This window comes from Phallusia mammillata, chromosome 2, assembly GCF_965637545.1.
Source record: "Phallusia mammillata chromosome 2, kaPhaMamm4.hap1.1, whole genome shotgun sequence".
Taxonomy (NCBI): Eukaryota; Metazoa; Chordata; class Ascidiacea; order Phlebobranchia; family Ascidiidae; genus Phallusia; species Phallusia mammillata.
In genome coordinates this window covers 640,377-660,809 of record NC_137253.1, presented here as the reverse complement: position 1 = coordinate 660,809, position 20,433 = coordinate 640,377, and the positions used below count along the sequence as shown (strand labels likewise).

At 36.6% G+C, this 20,433-nt stretch overlaps 4 protein-coding genes across 4 annotated transcripts; 3 read left to right on the top strand and 1 right to left on the bottom strand.

Annotated features, from left to right (window-relative positions):
• The first annotated feature begins 228 nt into the window (after window positions 1-228).
• LOC145213756 (uncharacterized) lies at window positions 229-1,247 on the top strand. The gene has a single exon (XM_080082145.1). The coding sequence runs from the start codon at window positions 287-289 to the stop codon at window positions 1,025-1,027; it is 741 nt and encodes a 246-aa protein (XP_079938271.1). The 5' UTR covers window positions 229-286; the 3' UTR covers window positions 1,028-1,247.
• A 9-nt stretch (window positions 1,248-1,256) lies between these two features.
• On the top strand, window positions 1,257-8,803 carry LOC145213753 (putative acyl-CoA dehydrogenase 6). Its single transcript, XM_080082142.1, has 11 exons — window positions 1,257-1,324; window positions 1,846-1,990; window positions 2,429-2,549; window positions 2,938-3,067; window positions 3,306-3,412; window positions 3,673-3,752; window positions 5,939-6,085; window positions 6,714-6,828; window positions 7,304-7,465; window positions 7,986-8,136; window positions 8,558-8,803. Exons 1-11 carry the CDS (start codon window positions 1,257-1,259, stop codon window positions 8,658-8,660), a joined length of 1,329 nt encoding a protein of 442 aa, XP_079938268.1. The 3' UTR covers window positions 8,661-8,803.
• Window positions 8,804-9,125: 322 nt separating this feature from the next.
• On the bottom strand, window positions 9,126-13,722 carry LOC145213755 (tartrate-resistant acid phosphatase type 5-like). Its single transcript, XM_080082144.1, has 6 exons — window positions 13,493-13,722; window positions 12,310-12,506; window positions 11,853-11,998; window positions 10,956-11,132; window positions 10,424-10,571; window positions 9,126-9,979 (listed from the first exon to the last, which is right to left on the bottom strand). The coding sequence occupies exons 1-6, from the start codon at window positions 13,596-13,598 to the stop codon at window positions 9,740-9,742; spliced, it is 1,014 nt and encodes a 337-aa protein (XP_079938270.1). The 5' UTR covers window positions 13,599-13,722; the 3' UTR covers window positions 9,126-9,739.
• A 762-nt stretch (window positions 13,723-14,484) lies between these two features.
• On the top strand, window positions 14,485-17,891 carry LOC145213757 (selenoprotein S-like). Its single transcript, XM_080082146.1, has 6 exons — window positions 14,485-14,624; window positions 14,934-15,074; window positions 15,440-15,546; window positions 16,671-16,763; window positions 16,904-16,973; window positions 17,156-17,891. The coding sequence occupies exons 1-6, from the start codon at window positions 14,522-14,524 to the stop codon at window positions 17,239-17,241; spliced, it is 600 nt and encodes a 199-aa protein (XP_079938272.1). The 5' UTR covers window positions 14,485-14,521; the 3' UTR covers window positions 17,242-17,891.
• The last annotated feature ends 2,542 nt before the right edge of the window (window positions 17,892-20,433 follow it).

Sequence of the window (20,433 nt, the reverse complement as noted above, 5' to 3'; positions counted from 1 at the left end):
AAAAACTGGCACATAAAGCTTAGTTTAAAAATTTATGTCAAATCTGTCTGTTATTCGGGTTTTGTATGCTGGGATTGCTTTGCAAATGCAAACTACCGAGTTACAAGTCACTATTACAAAAATTGCAATGTCTCAATTTCTTAAAGTATTATTTACCCTGCTGAAGGCGACCCAAAAATACTTGCCAGAAGAGCTCTATAAACTTGATTCTAATTTCTTAGTTTGTGTAATTGACGTTATTATATTCCTAGTTTTAAGCAAATAGAGTGAGTAAACTTGAAAAACTATGGGGGTTAAACCAGAAGAATTGAGAGCAAAAGCCAAACAACAGAATGAAGATGACTCTTCGTCAGATTCGGACAGCAGCAGTGGATCTTCTGGAAGCTCTTCAGGAAGTGGGAGCAGCTCTTCATCCAGTGAGGATTCTCCATCACCACAACGAAGCAGAGCAAGAGGAGCGAGGGAGAGAAGCCCAGCTCGAGCAAAGAGACGAACATCTGCTGGTGATGCACATCGATCGAGATCGCCACACAGATCGGGAGTCAGACGAGAGCATAGAAGCCCAACACCCAAGCCCACCAAGTTACACATTGGCAATCTAACTAAAAACATCAACAAAGATCATATTATGGAAATATTCTCCTATTATGGAAAAGTGAAAAGTGTGGATTTGCCCACAGAAAGAAATGGATTTCCAAAAGGACTTGCCTATGTTGAGTATGAAGATCATGCAGAGGCTGAGAAAGCTTTAAAATACATGAACGGTGGTCAGGTCGATGGTCAACTGGTGTCCATCCGTGCAGTTTTGCCGATACGCCGCCGGCCACCACGTCGACCATCCCCTCCGATGATGGGACGAGGACCACGAGGTTACCCGCCTCCCCCACCTCCAATGTGGCGTCGCTCACCACCACGTCGCCGTCGTCCACCACCACCAAGGTCACCAGTGAGGAGACGAAGGTCACCGTCCCCTCCTCCGAGACGTCGACGTGCTCGTTCCCGCAGCAGTTCTAGCGATTCGAGTTAGATTAAATATTTCAGCCACGGACATTTAACAATCATAACATGATGCTTTCAACTGGACTTGATATTATCAGATTTGTGCTGATATATTTTTTCATCTAAAATTTTGTCAAAATGCTTTGTCATGTTTATGTAGTTGTAAATCGTGAAATGAACTCACATTGTTGAAATGTAACTGAAGGGATTTGTATGTCAACCAAAATGTAATTTGTGTTTTTAGGAAACTTGTAAAAATGTTAGGGGGGAAATTGCTGCGAGTCTTGCCAAGATGTTTGGGAAAATTGTCATCTCCACAATCGGTGTAAGTTTTGCATCTTTGTTATGTATGTGTAAGAAGAAAAAAATACATAGGCTAAACCAGGAGTCGGCAACCCCTGGCATGAGTGCCATCATGGGTGGTTTGTCATGGTACGCTACCGATTTGTGTGTTTATATTGAAGTAACAATTTACCCTGTTACACTGTTTGTTTAGAGTTTTTATCATGCCATTGTCTTAAAATTCAGCATTCATGCACAAAACACCACCTGCTTTCTCTTTATTATTGACATCAGCAGGCACAAATCACTATTATTTGAAATAACGTTGGCAGGCGAGATCATTAACACATGGAAATAACAAATAAATTGGCATGCGTCGCCTAAAAGGTTGCCAACCCCTGGGCTAAACAAATGCGTAATTTCAGCCTTGGAATGTTAATTTTTTTTATCATTTAACCTTTTAGATTATACTGTAATAAAAAAATTGGTTTTTGATATAGTCAACAGTACAACTGAACTTGAGTGGTTGGTTGTGGGTAATTTTATTTTACTTCAATTCGTTAGAACACCATTTTTGGTGACTTCACAACAAACTGTCACATCGAAGCATAACAGCCGATCAGTACACACAACAACCGGCTCATGGGATTTAGAAGAGGAAAGTATTTTCACCGGGGATCATGAACAACTGAGGAACTCACTAAAGAAGGTTTCTAAACGTTCTTCTTAAGTTTTACTGAATTATTATTTTTTACATTTTTTTTGCGATACATGACTTTGAATTAACATGTTAAAAAAATATTGTTTTGTTTAAATCTTCCCCATCATTAAAAAAATCATCAGGTTTAAGCTGATCCTTTTTGTTTGAAATTTATTGACTTGTTTATTCTTGCAAATTAAAATGTTTATTTACGGATGTTGTGAACAAAATAAAATTGGTAAAAGTCTTAACTTGGTAAAATCTTAATTTTTGTTTCGAAAAGAATATATTGTGCAGGCGCTGATCCTCTGCTACTTTTCTTGTTTTTTTTGTATAGAATGCAAAATATTTAACTTTTACACTTCCTGCAGATTGTCGATGCAGCGGTTGTTGTAAACAAAATAAATCAATAGAAGGCGAACTATTTGACTTTTACACTTTCCACAGATAATAGATACAGAGATAAACCCATTTGTTGATGCTTGGGAAGACCAATATAGCTTTCCAGCTCACACAGTTTTCAAAACATTGGGAAAATCTGGATTCCTCGGAGTGACGAAACCCACAGGTGGGTTTCTGCAAGTTGTGAATCATAGACACAAATTTTTAGGGTGAAGTGACTGTCGCATTTTTGGTGCTATGCTGTTGTTGTTGCTGTCAGTCATTCATAAATTTGCATAAAACATGGTCTGTTACCTGTTTTGGATCTTAGATGATTTTTCTTCAACTTCAACTGGAGTTATTACTAAAAAGTCAATTTAGCATGGTTCGTAAACACAAGCCAGCACAAGACATGGGTTCAAAATATTTACCGCGTAGCTGCAGCGTGTTTACCACTTTTTGCATCCCATAACATCTTAATGTTGTGCAGCTATAGTGATGGTTTTAGTACAATTGTGTCGCTATGTGTACGTACACCAAACAAAATAAACTCAACTCTTCTTAATTTCATGCAGAGTATGGTGGACTTGGGTTGGATTACAGTTACAGTGTTGCAGTGGCAGAGGAGCTAGGATCAATTCGTTGTGGTGGAATCCCGATGGCGATTGGAGTTCAAACTGACATGGCGACTCCTGCACTTGCCAGGTAAACTGCAGCCGACAGAATCATTATGAATGTGGTGGAATTTCCTATAATCTATTTACAGGTAACCAAAGCTTTAAAATTGCTTACAGAGCAATACCCGTTTATACGTTATGCCTGGCAGCAATAGCTTATTTATACCCCAAACCAAAATAAATGTTCGAAAGTGGTTTTATCAATTTGTTGAATGGTGTATGTTGCTCATGGTTTATTTGTAATATAAGTATTTTTTATTGTTTAGATTTGGAAGCCACGAACTGAAGGAGCAGTTCTTGCAGCCTTCGATATCAGGAGATATGGTTGCGTGTCTCGGTGTCAGCGAAACTGGTGCGGGGTCGGACGTAGCAAGTAAGTTTGCTGCTCTGTGTGTTTATTTGTAAAAAACTAACAATTCCCAGTGCACATTATACACAATCTTTTTCCATGAAAGTCAGACCTTACCACAAACTATTGGTCCCAGTCTATGTGGTCCAATTGGCCCTTTTGAACCTTAAGTAATATAAATTTTATCTCCATTTTTTTGCATTGTTGAGTATGGAATATTAGGTAGTGACCTTCAAACTCTGACGGTGCAATGGAAAAGTCAATGGTAAAATGATTATTTCCAGGTATTCAGACCACAGCTAAATCTGACGGGGATGATCTTATTATTAACGGAGGAAAAATGTGGACGACAAACGGAATGCAGGTGATGGGACTTATGTTAAAATTGTGCAAAATGTTTCTGAGGTAGACATAGAGCAGTGCTTCTTAACATGATGTGACTAATGTGGAGAATGTGCACACTATTTATGGGTCCCCTTCTAGAAGGGGACACATTGTTTTTGTCCGTATTTTTATTTTTTCTGTCTAACGCTGGTTTGTGAGACCCGTTTGGTCAAGAAAGAGTGCTTCAAATTTATTCAAATTTACAGAGATGTTAGTTAATAATCCAAATTTGATCCTCCTGAAGTTTGACCCCGATTGACCCAGCTGTTCACCCACAGGCCCCCAAAACGTATTTTTTTTAAAACAGCTGTACTGACTAAAGTACAGCGTCTTGGAGTTTCATGCTTTGTTGTTTGGTGCAATGTAAGGTTTTTTAAAGAATTTTGTATCTTTTTTTTGGATTTACCCATTTTCACCCTTTAAACCCCGAAATAATCGGTTTTAGTAACGCTGGTTTGTGAGACGCGTTTGGTCAAGAAAGAGTGCTTGAAATTTATTCAAATTTACAGAGATGTTAGTTAATAATCCAAATTTGATCCTCCTGAAGTTTGACCCCGATTGACCCAGCTGTTCACCCACAGGCCCCCAAAACGTATTTTTTTAAAAACAGCTGTACTGACTAAAGTACAGCGTCTTGGAGTTTCATGCTTTGTTGTTTGGTGCAATGTAAGGTTTTTTAAAGAATTTTGTATCTTTTTTCGGATTCGCCCATTTTTCACCCTTTAAACCCCGAAATAATCAGTATTAGTTTTAAGGCAGAAATACATGCCCTATGGTGCAGAAATATTTAAAACAAAAACAATTGTTTAAGCAGGGTATTCGTTTAGTATTAAAAATTTTGCCAGTTACCTTTACAACCCATAATATGTGTACACTATCAGTCAGATATAAGTCCCAAGGGAGGAATTCACTGGTTTATGATTAAGGCGGCAGAGCGGGAGTGCTCAGCTTGACGTCCGGACAGACGTTTTACGAGACAGTCGTTTGGGTGATTAGAAATCAGCTGTTTTTTTGTGCAGCAATGCTGTGTCGTTTTATTGAGTTATCACGCGCATTTTCAGTTTTGGTGAAATTTTACGCCTAAGACGTAATTTAAACTCGATAAACGTACTCCGGTTTCGTTTATGTCAGGCAAAACATCGTTGATCAACATAAATATGAAAAAATAAACTTAACTTTTTCAAACGCCGCGATAAATGGTCTTTAAATTCTCCTTGTCAGCTTGGCCGTCGCATAACCACGGGTCACTAAAGGTCAACTTGTAGGCATTACAACACAGTTAAGAATTTTTCGTCATAACGTATCTTCTTTATTATTGACAAATCAATTCAAGAATCAGTACTTAAGTGATGTATAAATTAGGCTAAACGGTATTGTTAAACACTAAGGACTGCATGATGTTAAAAACAGTGTCAAAAGATCATTAAACGGTCGTTTTTGCGAAACAAAGTTAAGTGAAAAACAAGTTGTTTTGTATACCTTTGTAGCAAATGACTTTTTATGTAGTGTCTAATATAACAGTTAAGGCTTTTTAGGAAAATGTGTGTTTAAAAACTGAACTTAAACGACAATATCAAGGTCAAAGCAAGAGATTAAATTGAAAGTATTTTCGCCGTTCTTTTTTCACCGATTTTTTGTAATTATATGACAATAAGGATGCAAAAAGAATACGGACAAAAACTTTTAAAGTTAAGTTAATGCTTTGTGAAAAATTTGTCCGTAAGAATCTAAAAATAACCGCAACATAGGTTTACCGTAAATCCGCATAAACACGCGTGTGGGAACCCATTCGTTTTTGCTTGCAAAAACAATCATACATATAGATACAATTGTGTATAGTATAGTAAAATGGTAAATATCGTATAGAATATATAAAATTGAAGTATATCAGAAAACCACTTTTCTAGTTGAAATTTAGATTTGGACATTGCTTCTTAACCCCTGGGTGACAACACAAAAAGTGGACAGCCAATTGACTTCATTGGTCATTAAACACACTAGATCTCAAAGCCTTGCGCTAAACGAGTACAGTGGTTTATTGCAGGGTTTCTCAAACTTTTCTTGCTCTGCAAAAAATTCGAGCTCCGGCATTTTGCTGAGACATACTTTGCACCAACAAACAAATATTCAGTTGCGCCAGAATCGAGTAAACGTTCTTTTCTCCAGGCTGACTGGATGTGTTGCCTTGCTATAACAGAGGATGGTCCGTCACACAGCAACAAATCCTTAATCTGTGTTCCTATGGATACCCCAGGGGTCGTAAGGTCAAAGAAGATCGAGAAGATTGGAATGAATTGTTCAGACACTGCCCAGGTGATTGACATGTTATAAATGGGAAAGAAGGGTCATGTTACTGCTGTATATTTTATTTTAAGTTTTCTTGATCTAGCTCACATGTTTGAGTCATCATCTTTTAGATCACTGTTTCGTGAATTAATGAGCATTTACCTCAAAATGTTTCTAAAATCTAACATTGTCCACAACTACACATACATCCCAGAAATTCCTACACTTAGGGATGGGCCAAGCTGAGCCAGAACCCGAGTACTCGGTACCGAGCATCGCTGTTTTTAATGCTCGGTGCTCGGCCGAGCAGTTGTGCAAACTGACCCAAACTTTAAATTTACATGTTCATGCCCTACTTACATTTAAAACTAGTGTATGAAAGGGTTTTCAAGAACAAAAATAACTGTTTAAAAATGTGTTAGATATATGAAAAACATGTAATTCTGGGGCTTGTACAGCTTAATACACCCCTGGTGACGTAAGGAACCGAATAAAGCTACAAAACTAGCATGGAATTTGGAAAGTTTGTGATTTCATAATGCACCGAATGTGCTCGGCCAGGCACAGGGCATCAATGTGAGATGCTCGGTGTTTGACAAAACATAACATTTGCAGTTTTGGCCCATCCCTACCAACCATGTCAACTTTTCTTTAGATTTTTTTCGAAGATGTCCGAGTACCAAAATCATTTGTGATTGGGGAAATGGGAAAAGGCTTCACGTATCAGATGCTACAGTTTCAAGAAGAAAGATTATTTGGAGCAGCAGGAAGTATGTTTGTTGTGGGTTTTGTTAAACATTAATCAAGTTAATAATCTGTACTGTTTAAAGGTAAACAACCAATTCAGGTTTACATACATGTGATGTAAAAATATTTAGCCATCTTTAACCCGCATTTCTTTTCAAGTAATTTCACCAATTTAGTTTGGTAAAATACAAATCAGAAAGATTTTTGTTTCGCTTTTAAATTTTTGAGAATCTGTAAAGTCAAAAATTGCAAACTTTTTTAGCTACAAACTATAATATGTTATAGTACATAAGTATTTGACAAGTATAAAACCGGTCAATTGACCAGATTTTATTTGACCGGTCAAATACCCAACCCTACTTTAAGTCAAAAATTGCAAAGAAACATTTATGTTAACGTAAGAACCGTTAAGCTACAAACTATGATATGTGAAGTTTATTAAACTTTTATAGCATTGTTGCTAATAGTGATAGATGTTGTGAATAAACTGTTGTTTAGCTGTGAAACCACTTGAAATTGCGATCGGCGCAACGATCGAGTACACGAGGGAACGGAAGATATTTGGAAAGTCTATTCTCGACAACCAAGTTGTGCATTTCCGACTCGCTGAGCTACAGACCGAAATTGAAGCATTACGCTCGTTACTGTACAGAGCAACAGGTCGACTAACCACATCCAACATATGCTCTGTATTAGTTATATTTGGCAATGATTCTTTAGTGATTTACACCAAAGACAAACAATTTTATCCTCTTATTACCATTTGCTAACCATGAAAATTAACAAAAACTTTGTGGGTTTGAAACTTTTTCTTTGACATGAACTGAACTCAGCAATAAAAAACACTGCATTATAGCAATGTTTCTTTAGCTATTTAGAATACAGACCATTCTATCTTGGCATAATCATTTGTTGACCTGTAAAACGACTAAAAACATTTTGAAAAGTATTTTATTCGACATCAACTAAACTCTTTGTTCAAGAATCCCTTCATTTTAGTCTAATATATCCTTGTACATTGTTTTCACTAAGAATTGGATTTGTTTTGTGTTACCCAAACAATCCACTTGACATAAACTATTTTAATTATTGTTCCAGTTCCTGGATGTTCTGAAATATATTTTTGAAAGTTTTAGTAGATGTGTTTATGGCAGACAGATAAAACCTTCTTGTGCTGCAGGTTTGTATATAAAAGGCCACGACGTTACAAACCTGGCTTCGATGTGTAAATTAAAAGCTGGAAGACTCGGCCGTGAAGTGTGTGATGCTTGTTTGCAATATTGGGGTGGGATGGGGTACACCAAAGAAACCATCATTTCAAGATACTTCAGGTGCTGGATGTTTACACAGCTCTGTTGTGTTTCTTTGTATTGTTCACCCAAAGAGTAAAATAGAATGAATAGCAGAGTTCTTCTAGCAAATGTTTTTTTAGAGCCCTTCACAGAACAAATGCATTTCAGAAATGTATTTTACATTTGCAAGAAGAGCTCTAAAAACTTGATATTATGCAATAGCTTTGATATAGAATGAATAACGGGAAAAACGAACAAGCATTTATAGCTCGGATAACTGCCAATTTACATAGCACAGACGAATATTAATCACCACAGGCAAAACAGTAATGAATGCGAACAATCAACGATTTAAGTGACTGGTCAAAACAAGTGGTTTAACTTTTCGCAAAACTAAACCTTATAAAGGCTTTGTATGGTTTAACTCACTTGTCTCTGAAATTACAACTTTATTTTTCAGAGACTTCCGTCTGCTTTCAATCGGAGGAGGTGCTGACGAAGTTATGTTGTCGATTATCTCGAAATACATGGGAACACTTCCTAGAATTCATCCAAAGAAATAAACTGACAACTTTCAACCACTGTTTGCATAATTTTCATTCTTTTCTCTTTTTGTGCTTTTTTTAATATGCAATTAACGTTTAATATTTTATTATCATGCACAGTGATTAATACAAGTGATGTAAATAACAACTTGTATATCGAGTCTGGATATGAAACACCACAACTCATAATCAACAATAATTGCTCACATTATATTTTTCAGCCGGTTCTGTTACAAAAAGTCCATTGACAGTAGCCAGTAATGCTAACCGGTTCACTGATCTCATAAAATTTTGTGAAATGGTTCTATAGAACCGGTGCGGACCGGCTGAATCCCACCACTGACCACAATGTAAAGTAAATACAGGCAGTCACTTCACTTTTATGGATATTTTAGGCAATTAGGAAAAATATTGCTACTTGTAAAACACAACCACATTTTGCTGTTCATTAACTGTAAATACATTTACTTTGTCACTCTCCAATACTGTACATTTGCTGATTATAATTTCAATAACATTCTTTTCACCATTTGTTAAAAGGCTGCACAGTAAAATTATGAAAACAAACAATTCACTTTCAAAAATTGTAAACAAGCAAACTTAAATTCACTTTTAGAAATTTGAAACAACAATATGAGTGATTAGATTGATTGAAATGCAAGCAACATAAATCCACAAGTCAAGTTTTGTTTCTACTCTAAAGAATCTGCACGCAAAACAAGTTAAAAACACAAAATGGCAAAACAATTTGCACAGTAAAATTATGATAATGAACAAATTCACTTTCAGAAATGGAAAACAACCATTTGATGCTTCATATATATGAGTGAGTGGGTAGAACTTAAGAAACATAAATATACAAGTTTATAAGAAGCTGAAAACAAGTTGAACCACAAAAAATGGCAAAGCAATTTAATTGACACTTGTTAAGTTTGCCCAAACTTTCGTAGCATGATTACAAGTTTTACCAGCCATTTCAACAGCAACGATAAATGAACAAAAACCTTTATGTCGCAAACAAAGTCATTTTAGGACAAAAATTTGCATAAGACAGTTTGAAATTATAAAAGATCGACATAATTTTTTGCATGAAACAATTATTTCCTTGGCTTCATGACATATTTGTAGAGACCAGACCCGGCTGCGCTGTAAAACTTCAGCGTCATCTGTGATTGGTCCGCATCGACCGTTGCAAACCCACCAAGCCCGAGAACATTGGCCCAGTGGAACTGCAGCGACCCCTCGGGTATGTCATCCATATGGGTCTTACTGGGGTCAACCACATCAACTGCCCCTGACACAAAGTAATTCACAGTGGAGTTGGTTTCCCTGATGTGCTGTGAACAAAATTAGTGGTAACCACAAGCAAGTTTACGGTGGTCAGTTGAGGCAGTAGTTATGTGTTATGTACCTTATTACTTCATTTTTTTAAAAGTTTAGTGTATGTTGGTGGTACTTGGCGCAGTTTTGGTAATATATCAGGTGTATTCTTGGTTAAAAGAATTAAAATGGTGTATGTAAACAGGTAACTGAAGCAAATGTGTGTTGCATTAACTTACTTTGTTAGAAAAGTTATTTTAAAAATTATCAACCTCATTCATGTGTTAACTACAAAGGCGCAGTGTTTGTGGAGCAGGACTAAACTGTAATTAGGCAAACTGACATATTAACAAAACCTTTTTTTTAAATTGAATGAAGTGTTTATACCAAATAACTTTTAAAGAGTAAAACAAGTAAAAAAAAATGTAAAACACTCTTTGGTAATTGCCCTATTATTTCACCTGCAAATTATGGTCATGCCCACTGAAGTATGCGTTGACATTGTATTTTTCCAGCAGTGGCTTCAACTTGTCAATAAGACATTGTGTTGGGCCGTGTTCGGCAACAGAGTAAACTGGGAAGTGGCCGGCAACCAAGAGATAGTGACTTCTAAAAACAGAGGAAGCTTGAGTGAGTTATCACATGACATACATCACATGACTCGAGTGCTCGTGCCAAAGGTTATGTTTGAATTACTTCAAGCTAAGCATATAATCATTTCCCTATTGTTTACAATTGGGTCTGGAACTTGGTTTTGGAAAGTTGCCCTAACTAGACAAAGAACTTAAAAAAAAACTCAGATAAAAAATTCCAAAAATTAATTTGTACTGAGTTCAATTTTTTTTTTGGCAGACGATTCCTAAAGCTTTTAGTATAACATGCCTAAACTACAATGCATATCTTATACTGTCATACTTTCTATTTTGTGAATAATGTCATACTTTTTATTTTGTGAATATTATCATACTTTCTACTTTGTTAAAAATGTCATACCTGCTGTTTTGAAGTTTTTCTTCGATATACTGCAGTTGTGACTCCACATGATGATCAACCACTTTTCCATCCGGCTGACTCCCCCACTTGTCGTGGTCAGTGTTACCACATAATGTCACGGTATCGATCATCACAAATGTGACGTTCACCGTCGGATATTCAACCTCAATGGTGTACCTGCATAGAAACAACAACCAATCAAAGTATTTTTACTGTGTGGGAATTCGCAAAGATGGAAAACAAGGCCTAATGTGAGTGTTGCCATGTCAACCAAACCAACAAGCCTAGATCTAGTTGACAGGTGTAAAAATATTTTCACAATAAAAAGTAGGACGAAATTAAACCGGAGGGCCCCAGTGTAAGTCAATAAATTCAACTGCCACTCAAAGATGGAGCAACTTGGGTTTTTTCTAATAGTGCGTACTGTGTTTTTTTAAGGTGTTTTGGGGGACCGAAACGGTCCCCCAAATTTCTCCAGCGGTTTCCCAAAATTCCAAAATCCCCCCCAAAAAACAAAATTTGGCAAATATGGCTATTTTTTGGTATTTAAATGAAACACTTACGGTCTCTTAAAACTACTTAGCGGTCACCCAAACCAAACCTTAAAAAAAACCTGAGTGCGTATATGTGCTGGATATAATGAAACTGACACATAGAGTGTGCAAATTATGCTTCACACAGGTGAGATACAAAAGTCTACAAATGATTGCCATGTGACTCACTGTCAGCTATGACGTTATACGTTCGTTGCGTAGCTGTACAGTAAACTGTTGTAAAGAATTGGCTGCCCACACTTATGTTTTTCTTTTGAAAATTTTATGTAAAGCATGTATTTTCAATATTACAACCAATTTTTTTCACCATACCACAAATTACAAATATGGGACAACAATTTACCACAAATCTGGGAAAACCCATCGTGATGAGCGCTTAGTGTAAGCAATCTGTCCTGTCACATTCCCGTAATGATCATGATTTCCAGCCAAAACAAACCACGGAACTTTGTTGAATTCAGCATCATTGAAAACACTTTCAAATGTTTGCTGTATTAAAATATTGATAACATTGTAGAGTCAATTCACACGTTTATTATGGAGTCCATTCACACATTTGTTATATTTGCCAATAAACAGTGACAATGACAATTTAACAGTGTTATTTAAAGTTTGCTGTATTAAAATGGAGTAAATTTTACACAGAAAATAAAGTGGTTTTAGTCAATTAATCAAATTTACGATATTTGTCACTAAAGTAATTTTAGCAGTCTTATTTAATACTGCTGCCAGTTAAGTAAAGTGTATCTTAAACAGTAGCAGCTACACGCTAAATTAAAACTTAGTTTTTAACTTTCAACCTGGAATCTTGGGTCGTTTTCATCGGTGACTCCGTTATAGTAAAAGTTGTCACCGAGCGCGAACAACATTTGCGACTTTTCCTCGTTTGATGTTGTGATGATTCGGTTTGCTGTAACTTTCTCGAATGGGGAATAATATGGCCAGAAGGGTAATCCCCCCCAATCACCCATCACAATCATCTTTATGATGTCATCATCTGTGAAACATTATTCAGGTTTTTAAACGTTAGGGTAGAAATATTACAACACTAACTGGTTTGGAAAATCTGAAGGCGAATCTTTTGGCGGTGGTACTAAATGCCACATGATACCACATGTGACTGCCTGTTAGCACATGACAGGAAGTTGTAAAGGACTTGAATATGCTTTTACAAAAATATAATTTTGCGGACTTTTAAAAGCGCTGACAGTTAGAGCTATTCGGGTTGGGCGAGGGTTTGTAATCAAAATAATACTAGAATCTGGTCTAATTAACCCTTAATGTGGCTTGTATTGTTGCATTTCACACACAATGCAGTATTCTAAGGGGAATACCATGTGGTATCATACGGTCACATACTATTTAGTACCAACCCCTACATAATTGCTGGACACATTATCATAAAAAAGTTTGAAACTTTATCTCGTAGCCACTTCGGGTTTCCAGTTCTGATAAACGGGAAATGTTTGTGTAAGGTTGGAAATAATTTGAGCAAGCTGAGTAAAGCTGATTAAATCAATGGCAAATTGTGCTCAAATATTCCCCAATACGGAGATATCAACTCCTGAAACAACTAGTATGCTCTAAAACGATGCCATGTACTATTGTATATGTAGTGTAAGGAATATCTTAACACAAAACAGAAACTTTTAAACATTGAAACACTATCTACGGTTCTGTTCATAAGTTTAATAGTGAAAATAACGGCCCAAGTAGACGCAAAAAGCGACATGCTCTATTTTTTAAACGTTTCGGCAAATGCTCATGCCATCATCAGTGATATGAAGGCCACATTATTACAACCATGTATATTCACTTAAGTCACATGAAATAGACTTTTTGTATTGGCAAATTTACTTGTTGCAATTAACAGCCAATTGCATAAAGGCTTTTAAAAGCATGCAAAACTATTTTCCATGCCTATTCTGTTTTAAAAGTTTATAAGGTACGTGCAACATTTTCTGTTTTATTTTTCAGGATTACCTCCTTTGACGCGTAAAGTTCTACTTGATTGTTCGTAGCGACGTTGAATTGCGCATATTCCTGAACTTGCGAGTCCAACAAGGAAAAATATTGATAACAATTTCATCACTGCTGCTTGGAATCGGTAATCTTTTGTTTAAACAATCCAAAACGAAAATACGAAATTGTTTTTAACCGAACTGAAAATCAATTCCAAATTCCAATGTTACTTTGTTGTTCTCTTTTACGCTTGACTCCCTTTGCTTCATTTTTTCCTTAATTCTCTTTTTCACGCTTCAGTAATTCAATCGAAATTATGTTTGTTGATGCATGACATTAGTTGGGAAATAAGTAATTTTTGTTTTAATTTCGCAACAAATACGGTTATTTCCATATTTTATTAGATTGCTTTTACGCAATTTATTGTTTTTAATTTAGCTACAGCAGAAAACCCGTACACTAAAATAACGTACAAATAAAAAATACTTTTTCGACGTGTCATTTTGAGATGATGCAGCCGTTTTCAGTCATACATTAAATTAGTTTGAGAGTCAGACCAGAGTGGACGCTTGTTTGCTGCAAAAATATTTATATCTTGTTCTTGCCCTAGGCTACATTGATTGCAATATTTGAAGCATGTATGCATACTATAATCTCGTGTTTAAAACATGAGCCAAAGTGTTTTTGTGAGTAACAGGCTGACAGTCAATTGAATGTCTAGTAAACTCCGTGAGCATTTTGACTTTTTTATCCAGTAATATATATGCCAAATTTATACCTGAATAGTTTTGTATGAATATGAAACTGTGTCTACAATAAGCTGGAAAATAATTATAGATTATAGAGATGGCAGCAGCGGCTATAGCCTTCATATTTCGTTCAACTTTATGAGGCAGGTTTTAAATTGGAGATTGTATTTTTCACCAAAAAAACCCTCAAAAACATCTGTTTGATTCTTGTTCTGAATTCCGTCCTTGTCTCGAACATATAATATATATTAAAGTTCATTCGTTTGGCAATATGTTTTAGATTTTTAATAAAATTAGAAATATGGCAGATGATGTGTTAGATGCCGGGCCGCCACCAGAGGGAGCAGAACACCCCAACCTTGTCAACCAAAATCCATATGCAATTGTTTCTGCATTCAACTCGGGTAGGCAATTTCAAAATTTTGTTGACGCAAATTATCGAAGGCCTTGGGCCTTGTTCAGTGGTGAGATTCAGCCGGTTTGCACCGGTTCTGTAGAACCGTCTCACAAAATTTTATGAGATCAGCGAACCAGTTAGCATTACTGGTTACTGTCAATAGACTTTTTGTAACAGAACCGGTTGAAAAATATGACTTTTGTTATAGAACCACCTGACAAAATTATAGAACCACCTGAAAAAATTTGAATCCCGCCACTGTCGTATACATAAAAGCCAAAGGATGAAAATATGAAGTATATCATTTTTGTTTCAGTGCTCATGTTCATTCAGAGTTATGGATGGTTCATGATTTTTGGATTTGTTTTTTCTATGGTGGTTTGGAGCAATTTTGAAACACCAATTCGAAGATTTTTTCAGAAACGAAAACGTCAGTTTGATGTCACAGACAATATGAGTGAGTGGACTGATTGATTGTGATGCAAGCAACATAAATTTATAATTTTGTTTTGTGTTTTGCTTGTTTAAGTATCTTATAAACATCCCACCCCCAGTTGTGTTTACCCACTATGTGCCAGCATAACTTTCTTGTGAACCGCAGTCACATAACGCCTTGCAATGACAGTGTAGCTGCAGCTGGTTTTGCTCTTATCCACCAATTGTGCCCGACACTGTTTTGTGCTCCATAACGTTTTGATGTTGCACAGCTATTTCCTGCTTGGTGATTGTTTTTGTGCAATTGTGTAGCTATGTGTTATTTTACCAAGCGAACTCCAAATCCAGTCGTTTCATGTTTTTTTCTTTGAATAATTTGTTGAATAGCTCCTGAGCAGATCGAAGCTCGAATGGAAGCCATGGATTTGGCTCGACGAAGGATGCAGGAAAAATATGACCGTGAAGCGAGACAGAGGGCCGAAATAAGACAACAGGTGAAAAATCACAAGCAACAAATACGACATAATATGATATTTCTGTCAAGGAGACATTTGAATTAAGACTTTTCAAGTGACAATAAACTGGGTTGTACCAAATACTGCATGTTATTGCATGGTATTCCATTTAGAATACTGCATGCACAGGCGTAGAGTTTTAAAAAATACCGGGTGTGCGACTTTTCATAATTGACGCCGATGCCTATGCCATGTGCAGTATTTGTACCCGTAAGGACCAAATACCACCTTTTACGTGCTTTAGCCTGTAGTTTCTACAAAATTAATTTGCAAATAGTCACTTGACAGTTGACACAATTTGTTTGTGTTCGATTGGAACGTTTGCTGTGCGTCTGATAACGTCTGATGGAACAAAAGGGCGATTTGCCGAATCAGCAATTTTAACAACGATTTAGTTACGGCGGAAAATAAAAGTAAAAGCAATTCACGTTTTAAATATACTGACTATGTATTGCTGACGCCTAAACTTAGGTCACCTTGGATCAAGTTTAGACCGTTGCAGTGCTTTGCAAACGGACATCAAACACGCTTAGGAATCAATTCATTAACTATTTTCCCAGATATTTTTATTGCAGAAAGTTATTGCGACAAATAATGCTAAAACGTTAGTCTCTATGTCATGTTTACGTTGCATTAAAATGCCCGTTTATTGCGAAACAATTACAATTGTTACGTTTCGACCGACGTCTGTTCGATCAATGGCATGAGTGCGGGCGAATGTGTTCAGCTGGAAACACGTTCTAAAACCGACGTAACTTGAACAAGGATGCGATTTTGACGTTATACAAAGGTCAAGGCCGGGGGTGCGCGGCACCCCCGTACTCTACGCCAGTGACTGCATGGTGTGTGAAATATAATAATGCAAGGGTAAATTAGACCAGATTCTATTTCAATTACAAACCCTCACCCAACCCGAATAGCTCTAACTGCCAGTGCTTTCAAACCTCCTCAAAATTATACCTTTCGTAAAAGCATATTCAAGTCCTTTACTCATACTGCCGTGTGATCTTGTGCTGTATTTAATACCAACACAGTAAACTTGCCTGTTTTAGACATTGAGTTTTCGAAACTTCTCAAATAATTCTTGTTTTGTTGTTTGTTAGATGGAAGAGGAAAAACGACAGCGATTGATCGATGACCACGATGCAATGAAAGCAGGAAAAACACAGTCAGGAACACAGAAAAAAATTGAAAAGGTAACTTATTCATTGTATACTGTTGTGCAACAGTTGTTCGCTTGACAATAATTTTTAAGCTGTCCACCATTGTGAAGTAGATTGCCTTAAACCTATTTTATGCTTGTATTAATTTCTAAGCACATGTTTTTTGTATTCAGAAACTGGAGCAGATAAACACGACAAATGTGATAAAGAAAAACAAAGATGCAAAACCACTGCGACCTTCAAGTGAGTCAAGGACATAAATAACAACATGTGTTCGGTGTATTTCAATTTATGTGTGTGGCTATTCTGTTTAAGACACAATTGTTGCAAATTTTCTAGTCATTAAGGTTGTTTAAAAAACACAAAAATTTACACACAACTGACCTTTCAACAACAACAACTCGAAAACCCTTTCTTTTTTGCAGCACACAGTCCACTAGGGGGAACCAGCAGTGGTCCATCCACAAGGTGGCGACCTGGAGGTGGTCGAGGTCCCTCAGCAGGTGGATGAGGTTAAAGAACACATGCATTGTGTGCCCTGTGTGATGTCATACAGGGCTTGGGTGGGGGCTTTTTTGTATTTTAGAGATTCATTGCATCTCCCACCCACACAAATGCATGTTATGTTGCAGTAGGTGGTTTTGCTAGGTATGCTACTGGTTTTGGCTAAAGTCTACATAGTCAAATATTGTTCTTGTTATGCTATAAGCTTCCATGATTTGCTAAGGTTGACCTATTACAAAAACAAAGCAGAAAATACTGTTCCTATCACAATCATCTATTAATGTGCTATCATTGAACTTATGTGCATTACATTTATGCGTGTAAAATATTTGGCATAGGTGTTTAATTTAATCCGACAATTTTATATGTGACAAATCATAAAAAAATATGCACAATCATAAAAGATAAGTTTTTCTGTTAACAAGAAAATGTGGAAACTCTCAACTAGATTTATTACCTGCAAACTTTTTATGTTATTATTGTTTTCTTCCTTTTACCAAGCTCGAAACCAGTGCACCCCTAGCAAAATATGACGTGGTAATCACAAATGCTTCCAGCACTGATTACCACTGATATACAACCACCACAAGATGTCGCCATGTGCTTTGCACTTATGCCTTTATGTGTCGTTTTAATAAAACTTACATAAAACTAGAAGGGTGGCTTAGCACATTTTGTTGTTGCATATACACTATAACCTATTTTAAAACATTAATATATTTCCTATTCTTATTTTGTATTGGGTCCCATATTAGCCATCGTCTTTTATAACCTTAGTCGTTTCTGCAGGCAAAAACTCATGGGTCCCCACACATGCAAAGTTGAAAATAATGCAATTCAATAGATAACCATGAGAAAGTCGGGTGTTGTAAGGTAAAACACAGTGATCGGCACTGGGCTTAAATAATAATACTATGTAGAATACAAACTATCAAATTAGATTCACCCCAGATATTGGTTAAAGTATGTCCTATTTAACGTTTTAAAAAACTGACCCATTTTAGGGGGCTAGTAGGGTAACTAATTGGGTTCGACACACAAACTAAAAAATATTTAAAAACCACAATGACTCAATCAATAGTACTGCAATATTTCAGCCCAATCCGCCAATGTTTAAATTTTCGACCACTAGAGGTGTTTTAAGCAACAACCGTTAATGTTTCTGACGTCATAGGGCTGTTAACAAGCCCCTAACTGCCAGGGCACAAAAATGTTCACCAAGCAATCCACAAAGTCACAAACGAGTAACACACAACTGGTTGCCCTTGTAACACTATTGGGCAACAGAAATCTTTCGTTTGTGGTGCCGAGTAACATACAAGTACGTTTTACACTTTAGGGGCTTGTGGGGTAAATGTTGGGGCTACAGGGTTGAACACAACAATCGACACCTATAAATGGCATACTGTACAAGAAATCCAAATTTCAGCCAATTCTGACACTGTTTGAAAACTCACCCATTTTTGGGGGGCTAGCGGGGTAAATACTGGGGTTATCAACAAAAACAAAGTGGGATGCACATCTACATGAATATATCTACCATCTGTGTAAATTTCAGCCAAATCCATCAAACATTTGATGGAAAAACGAGTCGGACAAACTTTGGGTAAAAACACCCATTTTAGGGGGCGAGCGGGGTAAATACTGGGGTGATCAACAAAAACAAAGTGGGATGCACATCTACATAACTATATCTACCATCTGTGTAAATTTCAGCCAAATCCATCAAACATTTGATGGAAAAACGAGTCGGACAAACTTTGGGAAGAAAAAAAAAGAAAAAAAGACAAACAATTTCAGTAAAATCAATATGTGTCCGGGTGTCCCCTTCAGGAAAGGGGACCCATAAATATTAGCTTGGTTTTACCTTCGATTCTACGTTTGTGGGAAAGGCCTTTGTGAATTTCTTAATTGAGATAAAGTTCCGAAGTATATAAAATGCCAATGAAGACATTTTTGCGTTTTGACCGCTAGTGATAGCAATATGTGTGGATTCCATAATACGTGTGTAAGAGTTGGTGGGTCATAGCTTTGCGGCAGCATTGTGATGTTATGGAACTCACAAAACAGTCAATTTAGCGCCCTATACAAGACTGGGAGTAGGAAAAGTTCTCTATGTGGAGAATATAAAGTTTTAACTGTAAATAAAAACGAATTTAGACGAAACATTATTATTCTGGAAAAGGAAAAGCAAGAAACGAAACATGTATAGTCTGTAACCAGTGGCAGGATTCAAATTTTTTGTCTGACGGTTCTATCACAAAAGTCATATTTTTCAGCCGGTTCTGTTACAAAATGTCCAAACGTTGTTGGAACCAGTCAAGTTGGGACTAACGTGTGGGGTTCATCAGGAAAAGAAACCACCCAATAAACATACACGACATTCTGTTAGTAGAAGTAGTGCTGTAGCTTATAATCCTGTATGTTGTGGGCTCCAATCCTGTTTCGATCACTTGCGTTCCCTGGCCAAGAAAACTAAGCAACATAGTATATACAGCTCCAACCGAGTGGTATTAGACCGGTTAAACAAAACTTTGTGAAAGTTGCCAACTTCGTAAACGTCCAAAATAAAAATGATTCAACTGAATTGCATTACAGAAAGGCTGATTAACGGCGGGATCAGTTTGAGCATAGAGCATTAAGGCGCCGCCCATAGGGTTTGCTGGAGATACAAATAAAACAAACAAAAAATTGTAACCCAAAACTGAATTTTGTTTTAGCGGCTGGGGGAATCTGTACGTTTCGTTAAATTTTCGCCTAGTCTACACTAACTTGAATCTGTTCATTAAATTTAAACTAATTTTGTTTCTATAAGTTTCAATAAAAAGCAAACACGAGTTGTTTTGAAAAATGACAGTTTTTGCAAAAAAGTCATAAAATTTCAAGTGTCCACTAACGGCAGTGCGGAGACACGCAATGACGTAATGGGTAATTTTCACTTATTATTTGGGCAGGATCAGTTTGCGAAGGAAAGTCGCGCAGAGGATTGGTTTAGCTGAAAGCGAAAGATAAAAGCCCCAAATTACTTTCTATTTGAGTTAGCTGTTTGGAATTTATTGCAATATTTTTGTGTGCAGAACCATATTTGAATCAAATAATGCATTATTGTTTGGAAATGTGTTGTTTGGTGAATGTTATGTTATGTATTTGCAGCCTCGATAAGATAGCTTTTCTGCTTGGATAACATTATAGTAACAAA

Bases quoted from the DNA above. Each gene is read 5' to 3' on its own strand.
- LOC145213757 (XM_080082146.1), top strand. From the start codon at position 14,522: ATGGCAGATGATGTGTTAGATGCCGGGCCGCCACCAGAGGGAGCAGAA. The intron at 14,625-14,933 runs GTAGGCAATTTC...TTTTTGTTTCAG, and splicing joins TGTTTCTGCATTCAACTCGG to TGCTCATGTTCATTCAGAGT. The intron at 16,974-17,155 runs GTGAGTCAAGGA...TCTTTTTTGCAG, and splicing joins AAAACCACTGCGACCTTCAA to CACACAGTCCACTAGGGGGA.
- LOC145213755 (XM_080082144.1), bottom strand. From the start codon at position 13,598: ATGAAATTGTTATCAATATTTTTCCTTGTTGGACTCGCAAGTTCAGGA. The intron at 12,507-13,492 runs GTAATCCTGAAA...AATGTTTCACAG, and splicing joins AACTTTACGCGTCAAAGGAG to ATGATGACATCATAAAGATG. The intron at 11,133-11,852 runs GTAAATTGTTGT...GTTTCTATGCAG, and splicing joins TGGGTTTTCCCAGATTTGTG to GTACACCATTGAGGTTGAAT.
- LOC145213753 (XM_080082142.1), top strand. From the start codon at position 1,257: ATGTTAGGGGGGAAATTGCTGCGAGTCTTGCCAAGATGTTTGGGAAAA. The intron at 1,991-2,428 runs GTTTCTAAACGT...CACTTTCCACAG, and splicing joins TGAGGAACTCACTAAAGAAG to ATAATAGATACAGAGATAAA. The intron at 8,137-8,557 runs GTGCTGGATGTT...TTTATTTTTCAG, and splicing joins ATCATTTCAAGATACTTCAG to AGACTTCCGTCTGCTTTCAA.
- LOC145213756 (XM_080082145.1), top strand. From the start codon at position 287: ATGGGGGTTAAACCAGAAGAATTGAGAGCAAAAGCCAAACAACAGAAT.